The following is a 25,442-nucleotide window of genomic DNA, read 5'->3' as shown; positions in this document are numbered from 1 at the left end:
GGACAGCAAACACCTTTATTCAATCAATGCATATTCACACAGTAGCCAGAATAGGGAAATAGACTAGACGCATTCTGTAGTTGAAAAATTGCAGTTTTAACAATTATTTGCACAATTTATATACTTGGGTACATTCATGAATATGCAAGCTAGCATGAGTTTTACGTCAAGTGTCTGTGTATGAAGAATACATGTATTGGTACTAAATGACAATTATGAGAAAATACAAATATTATCCAAATGCTGTTGTTTGATTTTGGTGTAAGTGAGCCTCTTTAAATAAATCTAAACATTGCAGTACACACTGCCTTACAAAGTCTTTGAAAAAGCCAGTAAACACTATGCCATGGAGATAAAACAGGTATTGTTTTGTACATGTGATTGAACTCTGCACCCATCAAACTGCACAACATAGACCTGAACATTTTTGACAATGCACTACAGAAGCTAAACCTAAAATATTCACTATAATTGAGGTAAACAACGTTTATTTTTATTTTTTATCACCTTGAAAATAAAGTATATACAGATGTTACGTTTTGGCAAATATACGCACATTCTAATATATATTTTTGCATTATTGTACATTCATACGGGGCAGAGAGAGTGAGAGAGAGAGAGAGAGAGCGAGAGAGAGAAAGAGAGACAGAGTCAGAGAGACAGGAATGTGAGGAAGATGGAGAAAGAACGTTCAAATCTACACTGCTCGTCAAACATCTCATTCCAAAATCATGGGCATTGATATGGAGTTGGTCCCCCCTTTGCTGCGATAACAGCTTCCACTCTTCTGGGAAGGCTTTCCACTAGATGTTGGAACATTGCTGCAGGGACATATTTCTATTCAGTCACAAGAGCATTAGTGAGGTCGAGCACTGATGTTGGGCGATTAGGCCTGGCTCGCAATTCATCCCAAAGGTGTTCAATGGGGTTGAGGTCAGGGCTCTGTGCAGGCCAGTCAAGTTCTTCCACACCGATCTCGACAAACCATTTCTGTATGAACCTCGCTTTGTGCACGGGGGCATTGTCATGCTAAAACAGGAAAGGGCCTTCCACAAGCTGTTGCCACAAAGTTGGAAGCACAGAATCATCTAGAATTTAAGATTTCCCTTAACTGGAACTAAGGGGCCTAGCCCAAACCATGAAAAACATCCCCAGACCATTATTCCTCCTCCACCAAACTTTACAGTTGGCACTATGCATTGGGGCAGATAGCATTCTCCTGGCATCCGCCAAACCCAGATTCATCTGTCGGACTGTCAGATGGTGAAGCGTGATTCAGCTCTGGATTAAATGTCTTCATGGAATCAAAAGAGATGGATGGGTGGGTTTTTATCAAACAAAGCTCTCAGATTGTGTTTTAATACTGCACTATTTCCCTTGATGATTAGTTTTAGTACCCAGTGCACAGTACTTCACAGCACGTCCTCATTAAATATTGTCATGTTGATGGCTAAATGTGTGTGTGTGCGTGCATGTGTATGTGTGTGTCTGTGCATGTCTGAGTGTGTGCATGTGTGTGTCTGCTAAAAATTGCATTAACCACAGTAAGTATACACCACGGTATATCACAAAAGCAAAAACCAATCCTCTGCTTACATATGACATAGATCCCATAAATGTAAAAAAGAAATGGCACTGTACAACTCCTATAACGATAAAAGCAGCTTATGAGAGAAATTTCAATAACAAAATGGAACATCCTATCATTCTCATTTATACTCAGGAAATTGCAGGCTGACAGAGAAACATTGAATGCTCTATCTTGCCCCAGGTGCCTCTCTGTTTCTCTAAAGAAATTAATCATTTCAGGACATACAGTCCACAGCTATTTCCATCTGTGTGGTATCAGTCTGCTGAACTGACGACAAGCTGATAAAGGATGTATGATTATGGTACAGAAAGACACATTAATAAACAATCTGTGTGCAACAATCTTCCCTTTTCATTATTATGTGTTATATATATGCCCAACCACCAACCCATCCTAACAATCTTTCAAGGGGAGACTGCCTGAGGCAATAGCCAGTGAGTAATAGATGCACGCACACACACTGGTAAACTACTAGTAAGCTCTGCCTTCATTGCTTAGTCCAGATGTCACAAATCTGCCTACAAATCTGCCCGTCGAGACAGCAGCCTACCAGATGTCCAGTCAGTGTCGTGAGATGGGGGTGTGGAAATGTGAAAAGGCTGAAATAAATGCTTTCGAAAGCTAAGCAAATACAAAGAAATCGAATGAATCTCACTGCATCAAGCCAGCAAAAAATACTTTGTAAAGAACAACCGCGTTTGCAATAAACTCACAAGAAATACTTATGTTTGGTAAAAAAATAAAATAATTAAAGGCTTGCTTGGAATGTTTGAGGGACAGTTCGGAGGGTGAAATGTTCACAACGACTTTCCAAACCACTCGTGAACATTCTAGAAGGTGGTCGTGGTCATCATTAACATCTCAGGAGAACTGATTGTCGGCCACATCATCGGGGTCACTGTAAAGGTTGGACTTAGCTACCGCCTGTAGGTTGCCATGGTTACCATTGTTATCTCCGTTAACACCGGCATTGCCACGGCAGCTGGAGACGGCCTTTTTGATGCTGTTGGTCCTGGTGTTCACGCGGGAGAGGGTGCACATGCTACCCTGGTGGCCGGATCGGTGGCGGGTGTTGTTGTTGCGCAACTCCTGCTCGTCATAGCTGGATACCCGGACGAACGGGCACCAACAGAACGCCCGCTTGAAGCCCGCCCGGAACCTGTATCCAAACCACAACCCAAACCAGACAGACATACAATGAGTGCATGGTCAGATATTTCACATTTGAGAGGTGGCTAATGAATTCTAAAGAAGGTACACTGGTAGTTTTCTCATCTGGTCTTATTTATCTAGCCAGTGGTTGCCTAGGTTGTGTTCAGTAGGCACAAAGAAGAAAACATTTTTGAACAGAACATCTAAATTATTTATGGGAAAGGCTTATCTTCATCTTATGTTTTGGTTCCTACTGAACAGCACCAAGGTGCTGGATCCTACCTGCTGTTGAGGCAGCAGTAGATGATAGGGTTATACATGGTGGAGCTCATGGCCAGCCACAGCACTGACAGGTAGACCTGCTGGATGGACTTCCACCTCATCAGAGCCTTGTTGAGGCCCGTCACAATGAAGTAGACATGGTATGGCAGCCAGCAGAGGGCGAAGGTCACCACCACAATGATCATCATCTTCACCACCTGGTTAGGAAGGGGATAGTGGGAGGATGGGAGGAATAGAGAGACAGGGAAGGAAGGTGAGAAAAAGAAAAGAGGAGAGAGAGAGAGAGAGAGAGAGAGAGAGAGAGAGAGAGAGAGAGAGAGAGAGAGAGAGAGAGAGAGAGAGAGAGAGAGAGAGAGAGAGAGAGAGAGAGATAGAGAGATAGAGAGATAGGAAAAATAAAGTACATTGTCTTTATTCTGTGTAGCTCTGAGACAAGATGTCGATCAACAGTTGGTCGGCCACCTCATGCCAAGTTTCACAGAGTGCCTGATTCTGAGATGGACAGAATGTTTGACGCCGAATATATAATCTCACAAGCGTGGGCACCATGATTGATTAATCATCAGGTTGGCATTTTCATTCCGTACTGGAAGCCGCAGCAATCTAGGATATACTTTTTTCATCACAACAACCCCTTTCAAAACTGTCATTCACACAACCTCAAAAGACAATTGCTTAATTTACACAAAAATGGTCAGAACAACCATTGATGGTCCAACGGTCCATACATTGGAGATGGTAGAGCCACAAAATAATTAGATGCATTCCCTAACCTGACAACCTAGAGCCATCACAAAGGAACCAGCTCACTTCAAAGATCCTGTGAATTTCATGAACTGATTGTGTCATTTAAAATCCTCAAAGAGCATTTCGAAACTTGAAATCAGATCTGCTTTCGCAAAAAGTTGGAACTTTGTTGCCTTGTATGGAGGAGTTCTGAGAAGTTTCATCTGATAGAATTTGACTTTGTCTCTTTACACGAGACTACCTGAATATCAAAGCTCAGACACGCCTGAACCATGCAAACTGCACTTTGTCCGTCTTGTCAGCGAGGAAGATCTTTGTCCATGTATCCTCACTGTTGTGTTCGCTATTGTGTTACTACTGTGTCATCACTATAACAGGTACAGTAGGTAATCTCATGATATAGTCTAGTCAACTATACTATGCTCAGAATGTCATGTGACAAGATGGCTGCCAGCCATAGAGCAATAGTGATTGTGATCACCAATGAATGGTCAGTCTGTCAGTCAAACCGTCTGAGCTCAAAGAAACTCCTCAAAGCCTTTCACATAGATTCTATTCTGTCAGTTTACTCTTTAGATTTAACCTACATTCGCTAAACCTTTGAGATTCTCCATTGAGCATGCTTTTTAGTCCAGCAGTATGCTTAATCTGTGTCTGGGAAACTAATGTGCAGTAGCATTGCATGCAAAGCACTAAATGGTGGAAAAGGTTTTACAGTGGCTTGCGAAAGTATTCACCCCCCTTGGCATTTTTCCTATTTTGTTGCCTTACAACCTGGAATTAAAATGGATTCTTTGGCTTTTTGTATCATTTGATTTACACAACATGCCTACCACATTGAAGATGCAAAATATATTTTATTGTGAAACAAACAAGAAATAAGACAAAAAAACAGAAAACTTGAGTGTGCATAACTATTCACCCTCCCAAAGTCAATACTTTGTAGAGCCACCTTTTGCAGCAATAACAGCTGCAAGTCTCTTGGGGTATGTCTCTATAAGCTTGACACATCTAGCCACTGGGATTTTTGCCTATTCGTCAAGGCAAAACTGCTCCAGCTCCTTCAAGTTGGATGGGTTCCGCTGGTGTACAGCAATCTTTAAGTCATACCACAGATTCTCAATTGGATTGAGGTCTGGGATTTGACTAGGCCATTCCAAGACATTTAAATGTTTCCCCTTAAAAAAGTGTTGCTTTAGCATTATGCTTAGGGTCATTGTCCTGCTGGAAGGTGAACCTCTGTCCCAGTCTCAAATCTCTGGAAGACTGAAACACGTTTCCCTGAAGAATTTCCCTGTATTTAGCGCCATCTATCATTTCTTCAATTCTGACCAGTTTCCCAGTCCCTGCTGATGAAAAACATCCCCACAGCATGATACTGCCACCACCATGCTTCACTGTGGGGATGATGTTCTCGGGGTGATGAGAGGTGATGAGAGGTGTTGGGTTTGTGTCAGACGTAGCGTTTTCCTTGATGGCCAAAAAGCTCAACTTTAGTCTAATCTGACCAGAGTACCTTCTTCCATATGTTTGGGGAGTCTCCCACATGCCTTTTGGCGAACACCAAACGTGTTTGCTTATTTTGTTCTTTAAGCAATGGCTTTTTTTCTGGCCATTCTTCCGTAAAGCCCAGCTCTGTGCAGTGTATGGCTTAAAGTGGTCCTATGGACAGATACTCCAATCTCCGCTGTGGAGCTTTGCAGCTCCTTCAGGGTTATCTTTGATATCTTTGTTGCCTCTCTGATTAATACCCTCCTTGCCTGGTCCGTGAGTTTTGGTGGGTGGCCCACTCTTGGCAGGTTTGTTGTGGTGTCATATTCTTTCTATTTTTTAATAATGGATTTAATGGTGCTCCGTGGGATGTTCAAAGTTTCTGATATTTTTTTATAACCCAACCCTGATCTGTACTTCTCCACAACTTTGTCCCTGACCTGTTTGAAGAGCTCGTTGGTCTTCATGGTGCCGCTTGCATGGTGGTGCCACTTGCTTAGTGGTGTTGCAGACTCTGGGGCCTTTCAGAACAGGTGTATATATGCTGAGATCATGTGACACGTGGTCATCAGTAGCTCAATTGGTAGAGCATGGCGCTTGTAACGCCAGGGTAGTGGGTTCGATCCCCGGGACCACCCATACGTAAAAATGTATGCACACATGACTGTAAGTCGCTTCGGATAAAAGCGTCTGCTAAATGGCATATTATTATATATTATACTTAGATTGCACACAGGTGAACTTTATTTAACTAATTATGTGACTTCTGAAGGTAATTGGTTGCACCAGATCTTATTTAGGGTCTTCATAGCAAAGGAATACCTGGAATAGTATAAAGTAATCCTTCTATTTAACTAATTATGTGACTTCTGAAGGTAATTGGTTGCACCAGATCTTATTTAGTGTCTTCATAGAAAAGGAATACCTGGAATAGTATAAAGTAATCCTTCCCCCCCCATAACAAAAAAAAAAGTGGTTGTCCCACTTTAAATTCAATTTAAATTACAGGTTGTAATGCAACAAAATAGGAAAAACGCCAAGAGGGATGAATACTTTTGCAAAGCACTGAATATCCCACAGATATAGACATCCTAAAGATTTAGATTAACAGTATATCTCTGGGCTTGGTCATGTTTAACACGTTTACATATAATACGCGAACAATGCTAATATCAGGGATGTTGACTTGCATTGGTTTTGGGCCAAGAATGCAAAGTAAGTTAGCATTTGGAGATAGTGGCCATGTAAACAAAACCAAAGCATTGATTGCTATTTTACCTTGTCCATGGACTGCTTACAGGGTAAGGAAACTAATGTCACTTTGTTATTTGGCCGAACTATCCTTTTAACTACCAAGTAGAAAATAAATCCAAATACAGCAGTACTTCAGTCCCTTAAGGTCGAAATTGAATAGCCTTGATGTAGGAGCACTGAAGTCAATCTCACTTTAGTGGAGAAGACTCACAGCTGGTGTTAGCCCTTCATCACAGACTAAGGATAGTCTTGCGGAGAACAACAACAAGGGCATCTGACGATGAATGATTTGGTCGTGATTGCAGTCTGTTGGGGCACACATGAATACAACTCCAAAAAAGGCTAAAACCATTAGACGACAGCTGCTTGGGTTAAACAAGTTAGGCTAAGTGAATTAATTAGAAGAAGGTGTTGTTTAGAGTGGTTCATAGTTAATGTCTTCATGTATGAAAACATTCCAAAGCACTCTTCGGTTATGAAATCAGCATTTACATTCTTTAGCTTTTCGAAAGTGGTTTCACAGCTTTGACAAGGGATCACATTGAAATGCAGGTCAAACCTTATTCATTAACCTCCGACAGGGAAAGGATAATCAAGTGATCAATCAAGCTGTCAGTCACCTTGTTTATGAACAACAACAATTAGGATCTTATAATCAAGGATCAACTAGCTCCACCTGCATCATCTTCTGGATGATTAATAATGTGGCATAAAGCTTATGAAGCAGTGGCATCTCTTTGTATGTACAGTGTGTTTGGGACTCTGCATCTAATGACGAGCAAACGTTGTCTGGTGGAATCCTCTCTGGAGCACTCAGAATAGGAGCTACACAAAGTAGGAGAAAGGGTATCCATGACGTAAGACACAGCAGGTTACAGGTAGTTGACGCGAGAACACTGGTGGTCTGCTGAAGCTGTCACAGCATGGTTAAATTGAGCTGGGTGGGAACAGATCGCTGACCTAATTAACAATTACTTTTCAACTAACCACAGAGCAGGACCTGATGGTTTGACAATGGGTGACATTCAGCCTAATGAACCTCTCACAGCCCTCATCTAGCTATGGTAAAAAGGGTTTGGCAGGGACGTTAATGGCAAATCCAGCAACAGGCTTATCAAAATGATGCAGTCATTTAGCAGATGCTTTTATCCTAAATGACTTCTAGTCTGTATTTGTGGCCCATTCAAACCCACTGAGCAATTGGAACTGTGTATAAGTGCAAGGTTCACTAACCTTCCTTCACTGCGTTGCTCAAACTAAATCAGATGATATCAAGCTTTATTGAGGTGCATTTCACAACAACAACAACAACAACAAAACTATAAAACAATCAAAAAGAGAACCAGTTCTGAAATAAGATAAGAGCAAGTAACAACACCAAACATGTGCTGGTCCCGAGGTCAAATGTCAGGCAGGATCACAGGTTACATCCCTGGATAAGTCACTATAAATGATTTCGGTTTCATGGCCTCGCCTATCTCTCCAAAACAAAGAACCAGGTGTGCTGATCCCTCGTAATCTGAGTGTAATCCTCATTAATAAAACAATAACAACCCTGAAATACAGACTGGGTTCCCTCACAGGGTGTCCTGGAATAATCCCATATCCCAATAATTCCCATATTTATAGACCTGTCGTGTTGGGCGTTGCCTTTCTATAATCTGTGCTCCTGTAATGTTAAACCCACATCTGGCATAATAGATGTTAGTCATACGGGTTCAAATGACCTGAATCTTTATGGATAACTGTGGGGACCAGGGGCCGTATATATAAAGCATCTCAGAATAGGAGTGCTGATTTATGACCAGTTTTGCTTTTTAGATCACAATGAATACGATAACATGGACAGGGGGAACCTGATCCTAGATCAGCACTCCACTCTGAGACGCTTGATACATACGGAGCCTGGACTCCAAGCAAAGATGCATGATGAGATACACTGTGTCCAGTTAATGGAATGCATTGTAATCTCTAAAGAGGAGACTAATCTCTGTTGTTTCCCTGCGTAATGCTGGATTACCTGATGGGTCTCCAAATCCAGTGGGGAACACAGAGAGATCTTTGTGCCATGTACAGGGTCAGCTATTTTTTCAATGGTATAGCTACATCAATTATTGTAATGACAATGTATTGGGTCAAACACTGAAAAACCCTCAAATCCACCAGAAGTGCCTGTTCAGTGTATTATTATTGTTTGCAGAAATTCTTTTCAGAACCACATTTCTAAAAGGCCTACAGTATTCTAGTCCTCACACCAAATTAACTGGAGTGAATGAAACTAAGACAATTGGGACGTCTCATGATTGTGCCAGTTAAAATGAATGGCTGAATCTACTGCATTCAATCAATGGTTGACACATTGGTTTTCAAATGGATTACACATGCTTTACCAATGGACCTCATGTGTATAATGGAGTTGTATTTTTGCGTTACCTTCCTCTTGGCTGTGAGCTGGCTGTGGTAGTTATCTGATGCTTCCCCCGGGATCTCTCCTCCCCACAGCGTCACCCCCACAATGGTGTACGTGATACCCATTACCACTAGGGGCAGCACATACACCAGCACCGTCACAATGATATGATACCTGTATACCAGAGAATAATAAATAGCTGTAAGAGGAAGGAAAAGCAGAGCATTCCTGTGAATGTAATGGAAAACATGGTAATTCTGCAGATTATATTTAATCTAATTCATATTTATATTCAGTAGTCTAGTTTGCTCTCCTCCTTAACTAGTCTGCACTGGTTGTGACAGTAGAGCAGACAGACAGACAGACAGACAGACATGTATGTATGTATGTATGTATGTGTGTAGGAAATTCCCCTACTCATACGGACTGACTGTCCAATTACCCAATCGCCACCCAGTTCTTCCTCCAGAAGCGGGACACTCACCACCTTAAATTTACTCACCTGTATGCAATCAATGTGGCAACCTGACAAACCTTCAGTTAATTCCAGTCTTTGTTGATACCCACAATTATTAAATGATGTGTTTATTCAAAGTACACTGAACAAAAATATAAATGCAACATGCAACAATTTGAAAGATTTTACTGAGTTACAGATCATATAGGAAATCATTCAATTGAAATACATTCATTAGGCCCTAATCTATGGATTTCACATGAGCTGGAATACAGATATTCATTTGTTGGTCACAGATACCTTTAAAAAATGGTAGGGGTGTGGATCAGAAAACCAATCAGTATCTGGTGTGATCACCATTTGCCTCATGCAGCGCAACACATCTCCTTCGCATAGAGTTGATCAGGCTGTTGATTGTGGCCTGTGGAATGTTGTCCCACTCCTCTTCAATGGCTGTGCGTTGTTGCTGGATATTGGTGGGAAATGGAACACACTCGTACACCTCAATCCAGAGCATCCCAAACATGCTCAAGGGGTGACATGTCTGGTGAGTATGCAGGCCATGGAAGAACTGGGACATTTTCAGCTTCCAGGAATCGTGTACAGATCCTTGCGACATGGGGCCTGCTGGGGCCTGCTGAAACATGAGGTGATGGCAGCAGATGAATGGCATGACAATGGGCCTCAGGATCTCGTCATGGTATCTCTGTGCATTCAAATTGCCATCGATAAAATGCAATTGTGTTTTGTCCGTAGCTTATGCCTGCCCATACCATAACCCCACCGCCACCATGGGGCACTCTGTTCACAACATTGACATCAGCAAACTGCTCCTCCACACGACGCCATACACGCTGTCTGGCATCTGCAGTTGAAACCGGATTAATGCATGAAGTGCACACTTCTCCAGCGTGCCAGTGGCCATCGAAACTGAGCATTTGCCCACTGAAGTTGGTTAGGACGCCGAACTGCAGTCAGGTCAAGACCCTGGTGAGGACAACGAGCACGCAGATGAGCTTCCCTGAGACGGTTTCTGACAGTTTATGCAGAAATCCTTCAGTTGTGTAAACCTACAATTTCATCAGCTGTCCACGTGGCTGGTCTCAGACGATCCCGCAGGTGAAGAAGCCAGATGTTAAGGTCCTGGCTGGCGTGGTTGCACATGGTCTGTGGTTGTGAGGCTGTTTGGACGTACTGCCAAATTCTCTAAAACGACGTTGGTGTCACGATCGTTGAACGGAGTAGACCAAGGCGCAGCGTTGAAGGCAAACATACTTTATTATCCAAAGTGATAACACGAACAAAACAATAAACGAATAACGTGACGTCCTAGGTTAAACAACCAACACGGAACAAACCAAAAGGAACAAGATCCCACAACTACTGTGGGAAAACAGCCTGTTTAAATGTGGTTCTCAATCAGAGACAACCAGCAACAGCTGACACTCGTTGCCTCTGATTGAGAACCACACTGGCCAACATAGAAATGAAACCACTAGAACTACAACACAGAACTCAAACACATAGAATCTACACCCCCTGGCTCAACATATAGAGTCCCCAGAGCCAGGGTGTGACAGTTGGGCACATTACTACACATTTTAGAGTGACCTTTTATTGTGCCCAGCACAAGGTGCACCTGTGTAATGATCATGCTGTTTAATCAGCTTCTTGATATGCCACACCTGTCAGGTGGATGGATTATCTTGGCAAAGGAGAAATTATCACTAACATGTATGTAATATTTTTTTGAGAAACAAACTTTTTGTTCACATGGAACATTTCTGGGAACTTTTATTTCAGCTCATGAAACATTGGACCAGCACTTTACATGTCACATTTATATTTTTGTTCAGTATGAGTTTGTGCTCCTTTATCGTGTACCTTTGATTTGAGCACATTTTATATGTTTGTCTATGTGCCATTATTGATCGTATTCTTTGTTGGTATCTAAGTAACTCCATTGCCTATGTATGTTTGTGTAGATATTGATCATGTTACTTAGATCCTTTTTCATATTGTAGTTACTATTGAGTTTTGAGTATATTTGGATGTACAGTACCAGCCAAAAGTTTGGACACACCTACTCATTCAAGGGTTTTTCTTTATTTTTACTATTTTCTACATCAAAACTATGAAATAACACATATGGAATCATGTAGTAACCAAAAAAGTGTTAAACAAATCAAAAGATATGTTATATTTGAGATTCTTCAAATAGCCACCCTTTGCCTTGATGACAGCTTTGCACACTCTTGGCATTCTCTCAACCAGCTTCACCTGGAATGCTTTTCAAATAGTCTTGAAGGAGTTCCCACATATACTGAGCACATATATGGAGTTCCCACATATACTGGCTGCTTTTCCTTCACTCTGTGGTCCGTCTCATCCAAACCATCTCAATTGGGTTGAGGTCGGGGGATTGTGGAGGCCAAGTCATCTGATGCAGCACTCCATCAGTCTCCTTCTTGGTCAAATAGCCCTTACACAGCCTGGAGGGGTGTTGGGTCATTGTCCTGTTGAAAAACAGATGATTTTCCCACTAAGCCCAAACAAGATGGGATGGCGTATTGCTACAGAATGCTATGGTAGACATGCTGGTTAAGTGTGCCTTGAATACTAAATAAATCACAGACAGTGTCACCAGCAAAGCACCCCCACCCCATAACACCTCCTCCTCCATGCTTTACGGTGGGAACTACACATGCAGAGATCATCCGTTCACCCACACCACGTCTCACCAGGACACAGCGGTTGGAACCAAAAATCTACAATTTGCAGGTCTCTTCTTCTTAATGGTGTCCTTTAGTAGTGGTTTCTTTGCAGCAATTCGACCATGAAGGCCTGTATATATTTTTTTATTTCACCTTTATTTAACCAGGTAAACCAGTTGAGAACAAGTTCTCATTTAGAACTGCGACCTGGCCAAGATAAAGCAAAGCAGTGCGATAAAAACAACAACACAGAGTTACATATGGGGTAAAACAAAACAAAGTCAAAAATACAACAGAAATACATATAATATACAGTGTGCAAATTTAGCATGTTATGGAGGTAAGGCAATAAAATAGGCTATAGTGCAAAATAATTACAATTAGTATTAACACTGGAATAATAGATGTGCAAGAGATGATGTGCAAATAGAGATACTGGGGTACAAATGAGCAAAATAAATAATAATATAGGGATGAGGTAGTTGGGCGGGCTAATTTCAGATGGGCTGTGTACAGGTGCAGTGATCGGTAAGGTGCTCTGACAACTGATGCTTAAAGTTAGTGAGGGAGATAAGTGTCTCCAGCTTCAGAGATTTTTGCAATTTGTTCCAGTCATTGGCAGCAGAGAACTGGAAGGAATTGCGGCCAAAGGAGGTGTTGGCTTTGGGGATGACCAGTGAGATATACCCGCTGGAGCGCAGACTACGGGTGGGTGTTGCTATGGTGACCAATGAGCTAAGATAAGGCGGGGATTTGCCTAGCAGTGATTTGTAGATGGCCTGGAGCCAGTGGGTTTGGCTACGAATATGTAGTGAGGACCAGCCAACAAGAGCGTACAGGTCACAGTGGTGGGTATTATATGGGGCTTTGGAGACAAAACGGATGGCACTGTGATAGACTACATCCAATTTGCTGAGTAGAGTGTTGGAGGCTATTTTGTAAATGACGTCGCCGAAGTCAAGGATCGGTAGGATAGTCAGTTTTACGAGGGCATGTTTGGCAGCATGAGTGAAGGAGACTTTGTAGCGAAATAGGAAACCGATTCTAGATTTAACTTTGGATTGGAGATGCATTTAGTTTTACTAGTGTTTAAGAGCAGTTGGAGGCTACTGAAGGAGTGTTGTATGGAATTGAAGCTCGTTTGGAGGTTTGTTAACACAGTGTCCAATGAAGGGCCAGATGTATACAAAATGGTGTCGTCTGCGTAGAGGTGGATCTGAGAGTCACCAGCAGCAAGAGCGACGTCATTGATATACACAGAGAAAAGAGTCGGCCCAAGAATTGAACCCTGTGGCACCCCCATAGAGACTGCCATAGGTCCAGACAACAGGCCCTCCGATTTGACACATTGAACTCTATCTGAGAAGTAGTTGGTGAACCAGGCGAGGCAGTCATTTGAGAAACCAAGGCTATTTAGTCTGCCAATAAGAATGCGGTGGTTGACAGAGTCGAAAGCCTTGGCCAGGTCAATGAAAAGGGCTGCACAGTACTGTCTATTATCGATCGCGGTTATAATATCGTTTAGGACCTTGAGCGTGGCTGAAGTGCACCCATGACCAGCTCGGAAACCGGATTGCATAGCGGAGAAGGTACGGTGGGATTCGAAATGGTCGGTGATCTGTTTGTTGACTTGGCTTTCAAAAACTTTTGAGAGGCAGGGCAGGATGGATATGGGTCTGTAACAGTTTGGATCTAGAGTGTCACCCCCTTTGAAGAGGGGGATGACCGCGGCAGCTTTCCAATCTCTGGGGATCTCAGACGTTACGAAAGAGAGGTTGAACAGGCTAGTAATAGGGGTTGCGACAATTTCGGCGGCTAGTTTTAGAAAGAAAGGGTCCAGATTGTTTAGCCCAGATGATTTGTAGGGGTCCAGATTTTGCAGCTCTTTTAGAACATCAGCTGTCTGGATTTGTGTGAAGGAGAAGCAGGGGGGGGCATGGGCAAGTTGCAGCGGAGGGTGCAGAGCTGGTGGCCGGGGTAGTGGAAGCCAGGTGGAAAGCATGGCCAGCCGTAGCAAAATGCTTGTTGAAATTCTCGATTATTGTAGATTTATCGGTGGTGATAGTGTTTCCAAGCCTCAGTGCAGTGGGCAGCTGGGAGGAAGTGCTCTTATTTTCCATGGACTTTACAGTGTCCCAAAACTTTTTGGAGTTAGTGCTACAGGATGCAAATTTCTGTTTGAAAAAGTTAGCCTTTGCTTTCCTAACTGCTTGTGTATATTGGTTCCTAACTTCCCTGAAAAGTTGCATATCGCGGGGGCTATTTGATGCTAATGCAGTACGCCACAGGATGTTTTTGTGCTGGTCAAGGGCAGTCAAGTCTGAGGAGAACCAGGGGCTATATCTGTTCTTAGTTCTGTATTTTTTGAATGGGGCATGTCTATTTAAGATTGAGAGGAAATAACTTTTAAAGAACAACCAGGCATCCTCTACTGACGGAATGAGATCTATATCCATCCAGGATACCTGGGCCAGGTCAATTAGGAAGGCCTGCTTGCTGAAGTGTTTTTGGGAGCGTTTGACAGTGATGAGGGGTGGTCGTTTGACCGCGGACCCGTTACGGACGCAGGCAATAAGGCAGTGATCGCTGAGATCCTGGTTGAAGACAGCGGAGGTGTATTTAGAGGGTAAGTTAGTCAGGATGATATCTATGAGGGTACCCATGTTTACGGATTTAGGGTTGTACCTGGTAGGTTCGTTGATAATTTGTGTGAGATTGAGGGCATCTAGTTTAGATTGTAGGATGGCCGGGGTGTTAAGCATATCCCAATTTAGGTCACCAAGCAGTACGAACTCTGAGGATAGATGGGGGGCAATCAATTCACATATGGTGTCCAGGGCACAGCTGGGGGCTGAGGGGGGTCTGTAGCAAGCGGCAACAGTGAGAGATTTATTTCTGGAAAGGTGGATTTTTAGAAGTAGAAGCTCAAACTGTTTGGGCACAGACCTGGATAGTATGATGGAGCTCTGCAGGCTATCTCTACAGTAGATTGCAACTCCACCCCCTTTGGCAGTTCTATCTAGACGGAAAATGTTATAGTTGGGGATGGAAATTTCAGAATTTTTGGTGGCCTTCCTAAGCCAGGATTCAGACACTGCTAGAACATCAGTTGAGATGTGTCTGTAACTTGAACTCTGTGAAGCATTTATTTGGGCTGGTAACTCTAATGAATTTATCCTCTGCAGCAGAGGTAACTCTGGGTCTTCCATTCCTGTGGCGGTCCTCATGAGTGCCAGTTTCATCATAGCACTTTATGGTTTTTGCGACTGCACTTGAAGAAACTTTCAAATCTCTTGAAATGTTCCAGATTGACTGTCCTTCATGTCTTAAAGTGTTGATGGACTGTCATTTCTCTTTGCTTATTTGAGCTGTTCTTGCCATAATATGGACTTGGTCTTTTACCAAATAGGGCTTTCTTCTGTATACCCCCCTACCTTGTCACAATACAACTGATTGGCTCAAACGCATTAAGAAGGAAAGAAATTCCACAAATTAACTTTTAAGAAGGCACACCTGTTAATTGAAATGCATTCCAGGTGACTACCTCATGAAGCTGGTTGAGAGAATGCAAAGAGTGTGCAAAGCTGTCATCAAGGCAAAGGGTGGATATTTGAAGAATCTCAAATAGAAAATATATTTTGATTTGTTTAACGCTTTTTTGGTTACTACATGATTCCATATGTGTTATTTAATAGTTTTGATGTCTTCACTATTTTTCTACAATGTAAAAAATAGTAAAAATAAAGAAAAACCCTTGAATGAGTAGGTGCGTTCAAACTTTTGACTGGGATTGTATGTGCGTTTGACTAGTGCCTGTATTATTGGCCATGTTAATTGCCTTACATCAGGGCTCTCCAACCCTGTTCCTGGAGAGCTACCCTCCTGTAGGTTTTCAATCCAACCACACACAAACCATCAGCAGCAAGTTCACCTCAATATACAGTTTCATACCTCAATATACAGTTTCATTTCCAACCAACCCAAAACTGTTTTCAGATCAGTGAAGATGAATAAGAGCAGGTGAGTAAAGGAAGCCACTTTATAATATTGAGATGCACCCGGAGTGTCTCACTCACATGAAGGAGTCGTCCGAGGGCCGGGGCCAGGCCACGTAGCAGATGGTCCGGCGGGGCAGGGTGCGGATGGTGGAGTAGAAGCAGAGGGGGAAGGCCAGCACCACGGCCAGCGCCCAGATACACACAATCACCACCTTGGTGGCTGTGGCTGACAGCCGGGGTTTCAGCGGGTGGATAATGGCCATGTACCTGCAGGGATGTCAAATCAAATCAAGTTTTATTTATATAGCACATTTCAGACATGAATGCGACGCAATGCGCTTAACAGGAAAAAACGTAAATAAATAAAAAACTATGAAAATAAAAACAGAAATATTTACTACACTACAAACATAACAGGATAAAAAACTAAAGAATAACAATTAAAACTGAAAGACTAAAAAATCTCCCTAAGGAAAAGCAAAGCTAAAAAGGTGTGTTTTAAGATATATTTTAAATATGTCCACAGTTTTGGCCCCCCTGAGGTTCTCTGGCAGGCTATTCCAGAGGCTGGGGGCATAGTAACTAAAGGCTGCCTCTCCATGCATCTTGGTCCTAGGCTTTGGGATAGTTAAAAGGCCAGTGCTAAAGGACCTGATGGACCTACTGGGTACATTACTCAAAAGCATGTCGGACATGTATTGGGGTGCACAATTATGGATTGATTTAAAAACCAAAAGAAGAATCTTAAAATTAATTCTCAAACTCACAGGAACCCAGTGCAGAGACTTTAAAACCGGTGTAATGTGTGCTCTCCTTCTGGCCGTGCTGCTGCATTCTTTATGTTTTGCAATTGGCCAATGGCTTTCTTGGGTAGATCAGACAGGAGAGCATTACAGTAGTCAGGCCTGCTTGTAATAAAAGCATGAATGAGTCTCTCTGTATCAGCCTGAGATAGAAACGGCCACACCTTGGCAATGTTCCTCAGGTGGTAAAAAGCTATTTTGGTCACATTCCTAATGTGTGATTCGAAATTGAGTTCAGAATGTAAAATGACACCTATGTTTTTTATCTGGTGTTCTATCTTATTTGACTGTGAAATAAAATATGTGGCCAGATTCTGTGTGCTTTAGTAAGTACCTCGGTCTTGTCTTGATTTAGCTGGAGGAAGTTGTGAGCCATCCAAGTATTTAAATCACTAATACAGTCTAATAATTTATCTGTGGAGCTAAAATGTACTGGTGACACAGAAATGTAAAGCTGTGCATCGTCTGCGTAGCAGTGAAAATCAATGTTGTGCTTTCTGATAACGCTGCCAAGGGGCAACATATATATAAACTGAACCCAAAATCGAACCTTGTGGAACGCCACATGGGATATGTATTTTCTCTGGGTTATGTTCACTAAGGGTGACAAAAAACTCTTGACCGGTGAAATAGGTCCTAAACCAATTTAGAACTGGACCAGAGAGACCAACTCACCTCTCCAGTCTGTCTAGAAGGACATCATCATGCAGCACTTAAATCCAAGAGTACAAGGACAGAGAGCTATTCGGCATCTGTGTTGGCTCTAAGATAATTTACCACTTTAACTTAGGCAGTCTCTGTGCTGTGGTGGGCAAGAAAACCAGATAGAATTTTTTCAAAAATACAGTTCCCACTTAAAAAAGAGCAAAAACTATTTCTCCAGAATTTCGCTTAAGAATGGAAGGTTGGAGATTGGCCGAAAATTGCTAAAAGCTGAAAAATCTAGATTACTTTTCTTCAGAAGGGATTTCACCATAGCAGTTTTTAGTGTAGTGGGGAAAGTGCCTGTGAACAGGGAGTGATTAACAATAGCTTGCACTTCTTCAGATATGCAATTAAAAACTGTTTTGAAGAAGGTGGTGGGGATAGGATCGATAAGACAGGTAGAAGGCTTAAGTTGTGATATCACTTTCCTGAGCATGTCTGTATCAACCAGAGAAAATAACTCCATAGTGCCTTTGCGTGGTACGCTAGGGCACATATCATCATACTTCTCATCAGGTCTTGTTTGACTGATACCCAGCCTAATGTTGGTCATCTTATCTCTGAAATATGCCACTAACTCATCACATTTAGATGTGGAGGAAAGTTCATATAGTTTTGCGGGGGTAGGATTTATCAGGTCATAAATGGTCGAGAATAGCACTCTCAAATTATTCTGATTATTAATGATCAAGTTAGAGAAATGAGCCTGTCTGGCATTTCTAATTGCCTTGTTAAATATGCCAAGTTGCTCTCTCAGAATATCATAATGGACCTGCAACTTGATGATCAGATAAAGCGACGTAAACAATAGAGGATTTGTCAATAGAAAGCCCCTCTGTAATAATCAGGTCCAGAGTATGGCCACAGTTATGGGTGGGCCCAGTAACATGTTGGATAAAGACCATAGAGCTCAAAATATTAATACATTCAATGGCCTTGGAGTCAGTCTCTTTGTCAACATGAATATTGAAATCGACCAACACAATGATTTTATTATTGTTCTCAAGGACAACAGACAATTGTTCAGAGAAATCAGTCAAAATTGTGGGGCAGTGCTTTGGTGGCCTAAACAGGGTTATAGCCAGCACTGGTGGTTGACATTTAAACAGTATAGCATGATGCTCAAAAGACCCAAAGTTGCCAAATGAAATGTCCTTACAGCTGAGAGCACTAGTAAAAATGGAGGCTGTCCTCCCACCCTTTTTCCCTTTTGTGATAGAGTATGAAAAGCTGTAGTCCGGGGGGAGGCTTCAATTAGAGCGGCACTACAGTCTGAAGACAGCCATGTTTCAGTGAGAAAGATGCAATCAAATTTGCGCTCAGTAATAAGGTAATTCACGAGAAAGGTTTTTACTAGTGATTGCTCTAACATTTAAAAGTGTCATATTCAATGAGTTTGGGCCACTCTGCCCCTGGGGCATCTGCCTCGAGGTAACCAATGGAATAACAACCAAATTATTAACATTACAACCAAATTTTTTCTCCAATCTATCAGAATGGTAAGATATGACAGTTTGTATAAACTCACTAAAAGGCGGCGTTAGAGGAACAGAAATTAGGTTACGCACAACAACCATAGTGCCATTTCTACGGGAGATGATATGCTTTCCAAGTCTAACAGGGAGGACTGGAGCACTACCAGACCCTGTCTGTCAGTCTATAAAATGGTCTCTGAAACAGTTCAAGAGGTCAAAAGGTCAGTCAGGGTGTGAAAGCAAAGATGGTGGATAAATGAAGATTTCTTACTCAGGCCGTTTAGAATTAAAAAACATTGTCACAATTCCGGTCTACTTAAGCGGTGGCTCTCCCATAGACACCAATGTGATCGCAGCTGTGTCTGGTCTACTTCATTGACTGTACATGACTTTTTTGTTTATTTTGAGTAGCGCTTATGCCCTGACTAAAGTTAATGCATACAATTTAGTATGCAGCACCCACTGGACACACACTGGTTGAATCAACGTAATTTCCACATAATTTTAATGAAATTACGTTGAACCAACGTGGATTAGACGTTGAATTGACATCTGTGCCCAGTGGGAAATGTCTTGTTGTACAACTGCATTCTTTATAAGCTCTCATTTGTATTTACAAAAATATATTTGGCGGTGGCTGTGTTTGATCAAATATAAAAGCGACAAAAAACAGGATCAAATCAAATCAAATTTTATTGGTCACATGCGCCGAATACAACAGGTGCAGACATTACAGTGAAATGCTTACTTACAGCCCTTAACCAACAGTGCATTTATTTTAAACAAAAAAAGTAAGAATAAAACAACAACAAAAAAAAGTGTTGAGAAAAAAAGAGCAGAAGTAAAATAAAGTGACAGTAGGGAGGCTATATATACAGGGGGGTACCGTTGCAGAGTCAATGTGCGGGGGCACCGGCTAGTTGAGGTAGTTGAGGTAATATGTACATGTGGGTAGAGTTAAAGTGACTATGCATAAATACTTAACAGAGTAGCAGCAGCGTAAAAAGGATGGGGTGGGGGGGCAGTGCAAATAGTCCGGGTAGCCATGAGATGCGGATGCGAGTGTTGTTTCTGTCTCGCTGGAGAGTTCTGAGTGTTGTCAAACATTGAGGCCTCCATTTTCCGAACGTGAATTAAACAAGCTCCTCTTGACAAAAGCCAGACCGCAGGTTGAAATACTACGATGTCAAATCAAACAGTAAATGAAATACCGATCTTCTCTGGAGCAGTGTGTCTCTGTGTCTGTGCCCAATTTCAGATTGCTTTAACATATATATACAGTATCTCAGGTACTCAAAACAAAGGATGCCCCATGTGGAGCTAGTTATGATTGATTGACTCTGACTCTTCCCAGTCTATCTTTAATTGGATTCAACAGTGCTGTTTGTTTGGTTTTCGGTAAACATAGATTTCATTTCCCCAGAACTTACTGCTAGACTGTCAGGTTTCATCCTCAGTCATTACCTTACCTTACCTTACCTTACCTTACCTTACCTTACCTTACCTTACCTTACCTTACCTTACCTTACCTTACCTTACCTTACCTTACCTTACCTTACCTTACCTTACCTTACCTTACCTTACCTTACCTTACCTTACCTTACCTTACCTTACCTTACCTTACCCTGTCTGTCTGTCTGTCTGTCTGTCTGTCTGTCTGTCTGTCTGTCTGTCTGTCTGTCTGTCTGTCTGTCTGTCTGTCTGTCTGTCTGTCTGTCTGTCTGTCTGTCTGTCTGTCTGTCTGTCTGTCTGTCTGTCTGTCTGTCTGTCTGTCTGTCTGTCTGTCTGCCTGTCTGCCTGCCTGCCTGCCTGCCTGCCTGCCTGCCTGCCTGCCTGCCTGCCTGCCTGCCTGCCTGCGTGAGTGTATACCTGTACTGAGTGTGTGCTCTGTCTTTGATTCTGTGTATCAAAGGCCCACAGTAGGCCTATAAGTAGTCAGGTCGTGCTCATGCCCAGGCAGATTAACTCCTTTGACTAACTTCAAAGTAAGATGAAAAGAGATGTTGGACTGTAGTCCTACTGTGCAGCACAACGTGTAAAGGTATAAAATTGACCTCCAGACACCTGGGGCCTCATTTATTTCTGTTTTGATGTTAAGGTTATAAAACAGTCATAAATAATTATTAGTAGGCTACTGTTATTTGAGTGAATTCCGAAAAAGTGGGACACTTTTTGCATTTCTGTCTTCTGTAACCTCTTCACACATCTATCCAACACATTATACATTTCTGAAATCCTCAGATGTTTCTGTAGAGGTGTGGGCAGAATGTTTTTATCTTCAGCGGTGACTTAAAAAAAAAAAAAAAATCCTATAGCGAGTGCCAAACACTGTCCGCACATTCTGCAAGATTGTCTATTGAACAATTTAAAAGATAAATGCTGTCTACAGCCCACACTTCTATGCAAAAGACAAATTGTTGTTCAATATTTTGTTTATCAATACATGATTGTGTTTCTATCTCCTGTCTTGATAAAGGCTCTGAGATTAAATAGGCTATGTCGCGCTCCTATCGCACAGCAATACTGTAGCCTACCGTTACTGTCATAGGCTACCGGTCTATTTACTTTTGAGCATGGTTGGCTATTGAATGTGCGATGGTTAAATGGTAGCCTAATATTTGTTATATAGAGGGAATAAACCAGTTATGTCAGAAAAGTAGAGACATGCCCTGTTATATGATTATGATTTAGGCCTATATAATAAATGTACATATAGGCTATTAGGCGAGATGCTGCTATGTAATCTTCTTACCAAGGCAAATGCATCTGTTTTATAAAGGCCTACGTTTTATTGTTTTCATTAGCCTACCATTATTATAATTCCTGTGCGTCAAACAACTCTATTTCCCCCAAAAATAACAACATTTGCTTGCAATTCAGTTGATCAACCAATAGAAGTTCTGAGTATGCATAGTCTTAGATATGCATGGAGATACACACTTTCCCATCAAGTTCAAAATGGATGGATACCAACTTTTGTCGGAAAACTGGCACACGCAAAATGTGTGTATTTTTCGTCCACATGCACCTTTGATAAATGAGGCCCCAGCAATGTTTCACCCCGAGAAGAAGCACAGCAGGGTAAATCCAGTGTGTGCTACAGGAGGGGGTCGCAGTTCTGGAGCGACCCACTAGGTGTCATCCTCAGACAACCTTAGGCACCATCTCCTCACTCACAGTCTGGACTAATAAGTATCCTATTGGTGTCACCTGTGTCTACCTGTTCACCTGTGTATTTATGCCCTCACTTCCCTTGCTCAGTTTTCTCTGTTAGTTTCTCTATGTCCAGCAGTACTACTCAGTGTCTGATTGGAGACCTATGTACAGGTACTTGAGAAGTGTTCCCCCTGTTTCGTTATTTGTTTCAGTCGTAAGTAGTATTTCGGCTGTCAGACGGTTTTTGGAGACTTATTTGCTCCGCCTTTCTTTTATCGTGATAAGTCCGTTATTTTGTATTCTGGCTTCGGGACCACCAGTAAAGATCCTTGTTTCACCATCTCTGCCTACTGCCTACTGTATATCCTGCACATTTCTATATTTTAGTCATTTAGCAGACAATCTTATCCAGAGCGACTTACAGTAGTGAGTGCATACATTTTCATACTAGTCCCCCGTGGGAATCGAACCCACAACCCTGGTGTTGCAACCGCCATGCTCTACCAACTGAGCTACACAGGACTGCACCGCACCTGGGTCACACCTCACACCAACCGTTACACATGTGTATGCACACGTGCGTGTGTTTATGTGGGGCAGCATGCTCGCTCGTGTGTGTCTGTGTGTTGGTGTTAGTATAGTTTTCATATAAGCACTCTTGGCACTTAAAGCCATTATTTCACAGCAGGTACTGCATTTTAATTATTTAATCAGCACGTCCCTCCATAATGATAGGTTGGCTGCACAGTGGAGCTCATTAGACGTAATCTATCTCTTTTATACACCAACTAGTAATGCAATGCTTGATCAAATCCCCAAGAACCTTAATCGTTTTCTCTGCATCCCAAATGGCACCCTATTCCCTTTATAGTGCAGTACTTTTGCCCATCACCCATAGGGCTCAAAAGTAGTGCAATATACAGTACAGGGAAAAGGGTGCCATTTGGGATGCACATTGTGTCGCAGGATCTTTATTAGTTAGAATAGTGGATTAAAAGCTACATTCAGTTCATTCTCATTTTGACAGAATGTAAGGAGAGGGTTGGTTTCCCATTTGTTTGTGTGTTTGTGTTAATGACCTGTATGCATACATGGCATGAATAACAGGCTATTATGATGCATGAACATTTTGGCATCTGAGCAATATCAGGTGCCTTGTTATATATACCATTAGGCCTACCTTTTTCTTATTTGATTTTAGGGTTTGATTATAGAATCAGTACATTAGGCTATTATACACTAAACCGGCCTAGCATTAAATAAATCATAATAAATTGTCACATTTAATATAGGCCAATACAATGCATTTCACCAAATGTAATAGAATGTATGAGATTGAAGTTGATGTCTCCAGAGCTCACCTGTCGACTGCTATTGCGCTCATTGAATAGATGCTTGAAAACACTGCTGTTACTGGGAAAAAGTTGTGGAACTTGCAGTATGATTCTCCAAAGTACCAATTGCCGTGAGCAGCATATATGAAATTAATCAACGTGTTGAACGCGGCCATTGAGGCGTCGGAGAAAGCCAAGTTGAGTAAAAAGTAGTTTGTCACGGTCCGCATCCTCTTGTGTGCCAATACGATCCAAATCACTATCAGGTTCCCAAAAACCGCCACGGCGAGCACAAGGCTGTACGCGACGGACCATAGCACGATGCGCCAAGGCGGTTGTACGAACTGATTTGTAAAGGTCCTAGTTGTGTTTGATCCATTGTTTGCCGCAGCCATTCCCCTAGTCTCCCTGCCGAGATTTACTTGGATTCAATGCCTGGAGGTGGCAGCAGTTGCATTGGCACACACCTCTTCATTTATATTTCTGTTCCCTAGTACAGAGCCAACGCGTTTGGGAGCAGTTGACACTTGAGGTGCGCGGGACTTCTGATCTATAGGATAGGCTACTACTTAAATAGGATACCGATAATATTCTAACGGTTCTTTGGAAACAGAGATTGTCCTTTGTTTTGCTCCGCATAAGTGAACGTATCCTAGAGCTCTGGGCAGCAGTAGGATCAAAAGGGATTGACTGTGCTGAGTCGTGCGCTGCGCATAGTGAATCAATCAGGTGGTGTTCCATTAAATTCCACACATCACACTCCACTCCCCTTTCTAATAACATCCTCAGTCATTCACTGGAATGCATCCGCAACTGCGCAACACTTTGAAAACTGTAGATAATTCAGCTACGCTTCCATACAAATGAGACATAAACATATGGCAAGCATGGAATTTGATGGCAAGTCACTTATAAATGCTTACATAATCATGATAAACGACATGCACGCATCAGGCACTGATTAAAGGCCTGCCGCATCTGTCGCCTCCATTCCAATCATGGGACATCTCCGTGTTCAAATGGGCTTCGTCATTGTCACTGCAAGCATTGAGAATGTAAGTTTATTGACTAAGTTGAATAAACATTGATATTTGATAAAGGTGTCTAGTATCTCCAAAATGTGTTGTTTTTACCCTAAATAACTCTCTTAATTCCCAAGATTGATTTTCAATAAATGGATCTGTCAAGACCCTACCACCAAAATGATTTGAGTTCCCAATAGGCCTTTATCAACCTTTTCCGGATGGACTGACTCTATGATCCTAATGCACTCATTCAAATCAATCAATCAAACTTTCAGGGTACCAAACCAATATGTAGTTTTGAAGCTTCAGCTTTGGAGTTCTTGCTCCATTGTGACTGAGCAACTTGTATCTCATAGTAAAAGTCACAATATGAATACTACATAGCCCCCCTCAGTATAACACAGCATTCAAACCACCAAGCATCATCATTTGTGTCACCTAAGCAGTGTAGAAAGGACAGTGAGGGTTCATCCCAAACGGCACCCTATTCCCATTATAGTGCATTACTTTGGGGGCACTGGTCAAACGTGGTACACTATATAGGGAATAGGGTGCTATTTGGGACACACCCAGGGGCAGGTGGGGAAGTGCCTTTTATCCACTAATTCACATGCTCAGTAGAATAGGTATAAAAGATTGTGGTGGATCCCACACCGATGTAAAGCCATTAATGTCCCCGACCACAGGTGTTCACTGCAGAGCGAGTCAGGCCAATTAGGCTTCTCTCTCCCCTTCTCCTGGTGGGTTCCCCTAGCAATTATGCAGGATTACACCTGATGGGTTCCCATGTGCCCCTTTTAATGAGTCACATAACAGTCTGCACTCCTTCCTAGCTGGATTACTTATGG

General features: G+C 42.2%; 1 protein-coding gene across 1 annotated transcript; it reads right to left on the bottom strand.

Moving 5' to 3' along the window:
- Positions 1-23,964, bottom strand: LOC311112564 (neuromedin-K receptor-like; the record flags this gene model as incomplete). The annotated part of the gene is made up of 5 exons (XM_084155702.1): positions 1-2,750; positions 3,026-3,222; positions 8,951-9,101; positions 16,175-16,363; positions 23,597-23,964. The coding sequence occupies 5 exons, from the start codon at positions 23,962-23,964 to the stop codon at positions 2,453-2,455; spliced, it is 1,203 nt and encodes a 400-aa protein (XP_084011828.1). The 3' UTR covers positions 1-2,452.
- Positions 23,965-25,442: the final 1,478 nt, after the last annotated feature.

The sequence above is a fragment of the Coregonus lavaretus genome (assembly GCF_964263955.1).
Source record: "Coregonus lavaretus genome assembly, chromosome: 38".
Classification (NCBI taxonomy): Eukaryota; Metazoa; Chordata; class Actinopteri; order Salmoniformes; family Salmonidae; genus Coregonus; species Coregonus lavaretus.
The sequence above is the reverse complement of the archived record's forward strand: the minus strand, read 5'-3'. Positions and strand labels throughout refer to the sequence as shown.